Source organism: Vicia villosa, linkage group LG1, assembly GCF_029867415.1.
Source record: "Vicia villosa cultivar HV-30 ecotype Madison, WI linkage group LG1, Vvil1.0, whole genome shotgun sequence".
Classification (NCBI taxonomy): domain Eukaryota; kingdom Viridiplantae; phylum Streptophyta; class Magnoliopsida; order Fabales; family Fabaceae; genus Vicia; species Vicia villosa.
The window spans coordinates 183,281,165-183,285,098 of record NC_081180.1 but is presented as its reverse complement, the minus strand read 5'-3'; the positions used below and the strand labels follow the sequence as shown (position 1 = coordinate 183,285,098).

At 33.8% G+C, this 3,934-nt stretch overlaps 1 protein-coding gene across 1 annotated transcript; it reads left to right on the top strand.

Moving 5' to 3' along the window:
* Nucleotides 1–393: 393 nt before the first annotated feature.
* LOC131660852 (uncharacterized) lies at nt 394–1,740 on the top strand. Its single transcript, XM_058930204.1, has one exon. It carries the CDS (start codon nt 394–396, stop codon nt 1,738–1,740), a length of 1,347 nt encoding a protein of 448 aa, XP_058786187.1.
* Nucleotides 1,741–3,934: the final 2,194 nt, after the last annotated feature.

The window sequence follows — 3,934 nt, the reverse complement described above, 5'->3', positions numbered from 1 at the left end:
GACATTGCTGATTGGGAAAGAAAACTAGAAGAGACAAGATTCAACATTCAAGCACCCAAGGAGACAAATGATTCTGAAAGTCTATCTGATCATAATGTCACAGAGAATGTTGCAACATCTTCCAAAGACATTATGAAGATAAATGGCATGCTAGGTATTTACCACCAAATCAATTTATAGCAATTAACATATTTGGGGGAATACATTTTGGGCTTTTTAAATATCCACGATTTGAAACTTCCCTCACTCAGTCTGTATATAAAGCTCCCTCGCACTCCGATTCTTCTACAAACGGAAAACATCCCTGTTGGTCCTTCTCGCTACTTATTAAGGTTGAACTGCTCTGATTCTTCTCACAAGCGTGACACAAGTTTTGTCTCAAAGAGTTTCAGAATGTCTCAGCAATCGTGTGATGCATCTCCCGTATCTGACTCAGCAACACCGGGTGAGTCCTCTAACCCTAATAGGGTTTTGAATGTTGTACCTTTAAGGACGACTAGCAGTGATGAAGTAAAGGCCATAAAGCCTAAAACGGCACCTGCAAGATGGCCCAAGGAGGGTATTCGAAACAAGGGCGCCAAACCTTCTTCATCTAATACCAGAGAGGCACTTACTAAAGAAGGAACTAGATATGTTGATAACATAATTGCCAATATTGTTACACGCATTCTGAAGGAAAATTATCAAGTGCCTGGGATATCTGTCCCTCTTCAAACCATAATGCCTAATCCTCTCAAGAACACCAGTAAGGCTGAAGTTTCTCATACTTCTGGTTGTGACCCAGCTGAAGAGGAGATCATTAAGAATGAACAAGGAGGTGCTGAGAATACCAATGTTACTGAGGATGTCAATGACATCGAAGAGAATGAGCACCCTAAGGTCAATACTGAAATAGGTACCAATGTGGTAGACTTAGATGAGTATTCTAACAACGAGTTGCTTGCCTCTTTGAATCCAAGTGTAGCCAACAGGCTGATGGCTAGAAGAAAAGGCAAAGCTATTTCCCAAAGTTCCCTTGAAAAGAATGCAGAAGCTAAGAGCATTGTCAAAGACTCTGTCAAGAAGAAGAGTACTTCTGCTGGTCCTATCAAGAGCAGAGCTGTGGCTAAGAGTGTAGGGGTTGGTCCCTCAAAGTCCTGGAGCAAGGTTGTTCCAAAGAAAAGAAAAGAGAGGGAAATTGTTGAATCTGAGTCTGATGTTGAAGGGGATGTCCCTAACATTCCATCAAGGAAGAAGCCTACAACAAGCAAGCTTGCTGCAAGTATTCCTGAAGTGCCTATTGATAATGTGTCATTCCACTATGCCTCCAGTGCCAGCAGGTGGAAATATGTTCTCCAAAAGAGACTGGAAGTTGAAAGGAAGTTGGCTCCAAATGCTCTTGAGAACAAGGAAATCTTAAAGCTAATTCAGGAAGCTGGACTATTAAAGACTGTGTGTAACCTTCCCAAATGTTATGAGAGGCTGGTCAAAGAATTTATGGTGAACCTATCTGAAGATTGTGGAAACAGCAAGAGTGTGGACTTTAGAAAGGTGTTTGTGAGAGGTAAGTGTGTTTCGTTCTCTCTTTCTGTGATTTATAACTTCTTGGCAAGAACAGATGAAGCTCAACCTGAGCTTGAAGTGACAGACAACAAGGTTTGTCAAGTGATCACAGCCAAGCAGGTAAAAAGTTGGCCCTTAAAAGAGAAACTAACTGCAAGTAAGCTGAGCATCAAGTATGCAATGCTTCACAAGATATGAGCAGCTGATTGGGTACCAACGAATCACAAGTCCACTATCTCAACTGTTCTTGGCAGATTTTTGTATGTTGTAGGAACAAAGGCAAAGTTTGACTATGGAACATATATTTTCAACCAAACTATGAAGCATGCTGGAAGCTTCAGTGTTAAGGGTCCAATTTGTAATGCCCAAATTTAATTAATGGGTTAATTAAATTATTAGAGGATTTAAATATTGTATTTAGTCGAATTTGGATGGTCGGTATTATTTTAAGAGGCGTATTTGGATTTATTAAGTTAAAGTCGGATTTTAGTCGTATAGTCGGAAGAATAATATTAAGAATAATATTATTTATTTATTGAGATGTTTATTGGAAAATTCGCATTTTTGGGAAATTTAGTCGGTATTAGTTCGAAATAGCGGATCGATATTTAATCAAAGATTTTAATATTTTTAGTATTAAAAATATTAATGAGTTAATGTTTAGCGTTTTGGGAATTTTCCGAGTAACTAAGATTAGACCAGAAATATGAGACATGGAGTAATAAATCGGTATATTAAAATAATCTGATTTTATTTTAATGGAATATAAGTGGAAGTATTATTTTTATATTAAGTGTGAAAATTATATTGGGCTTATATTATGGTATCTTTAAGTGTTAAGGGTGTATTTTTTTATTAGGCCCATTATGAATAGTGACTAAGTGATGGTCTCTTTTTGTCACTTTGGGAAAAATAGAAACGAGAGGAACCGAGGAAGACAAAGAAGAAAAAGAGAAAGGGGATTAGGGTTTGTGAAGAGGAGAAGAAGGAGACCCAAAGTGTTGCTCTCAAGTGCTTTTTTTCTCAAAATCTCCATTGAAATTCCTTAAAGCTGCACTCAATTTAAGGTAAGGGAGATTCTTTCTACCTAAATGGGCATATGATGGATTGTATGTGGGTTTAGGCTATAGATTGGTCATTGTGTTGTGTTGAATTTGTTTTATGTCACTGTTTGAAATTGAAATTGGAAATATTATAATGTGTGTATGGAAAATGAAAAGAAGTAAAAAAAATGGATGCTGCCACTCGGCAGCTAGGCCATTGACGGCCGGAAGCAGTGCTAAGACGAACGAGTTTAGTTTTCTATTTCATATTATGTGCCTTTGTTCTTGTTATTGTATCATGATATGTTCCTATTCTTTTATGTGGCTATTGTCCCTTTAATATATATATATATATATAAATATATATATATATATATATATATATATATATATATATATATATATATATATATATATATATATATATATATATATATATATATAGAACAAGATGATGGAAATGAAGTAACCCCTTAAGCCAATTATAATACCAGTACAACACACATGTCATAGATTCCCTTCTTATATGTGTCATCATGAAGAATAATTGGTATTCCCTCCGTTCCTTTATAATTGTCACTTTTTAAGTTTTTCCACATACCAAGACAACCAATAATTATTGTTACTTTTTAAGTAATGATTATTATTTTTCCAATAATACCCTAAACTTTTTAATACTTTATTTAACTTTTTCTCTCTCTATCATAATGATTAAGGGTAATTTTGACAAAACAACCAAAATACTTTCTTGAACTTTGAAATGTGACACTTAAAAAGAAACAATTTTTTTTCTTCACAAAAGTGATAATTATAAAGGAACGGAGGGAGTATATGTTAATACTGTAGCGATGCAATATATATAATCATTGCCACATTAATTTGATAGCTAGAACAATTGGTTCAAGTTACTAATAGATATGTATTTCTTTATAATAATAATAATAATAATAATAATAATAATAATAAATATTATAATATTTAGGAGTTAAGTATTTGAGTTAATTGGATAATTTAAGTTATTTCAATGCCGATAGAGTTGTCAATAGGGTAGTTAGAGTTTCCAATAGAGTTGTTAATAGAGTTGTTAGAGATGTCAATAAATATTGGTTTTGTGATGAGAATAGACACACATTTTAGGAATAGAATATAATGGAATTGAAAATAATATAATATGATTATTAATTGGTTGATTTAATTAAATAGTAGAATTAATTTCAATAATTCAAATTAATTGGAATATACTTAGACTTGGATAAATTATTCGGTTTATCGGTAAATTACGGTATCTTGAGGATTTGACCGTAATCGTGATTTGGTTGAATATTTATGTTGAGAATAATATATTGCTA

Excerpts from the sequence above, each read along its gene's own strand:
- LOC131660852 (XM_058930204.1), top strand. The coding sequence starts at position 394 with ATGTCTCAGCAATCGTGTGATGCATCTCCCGTATCTGACTCAGCAACA.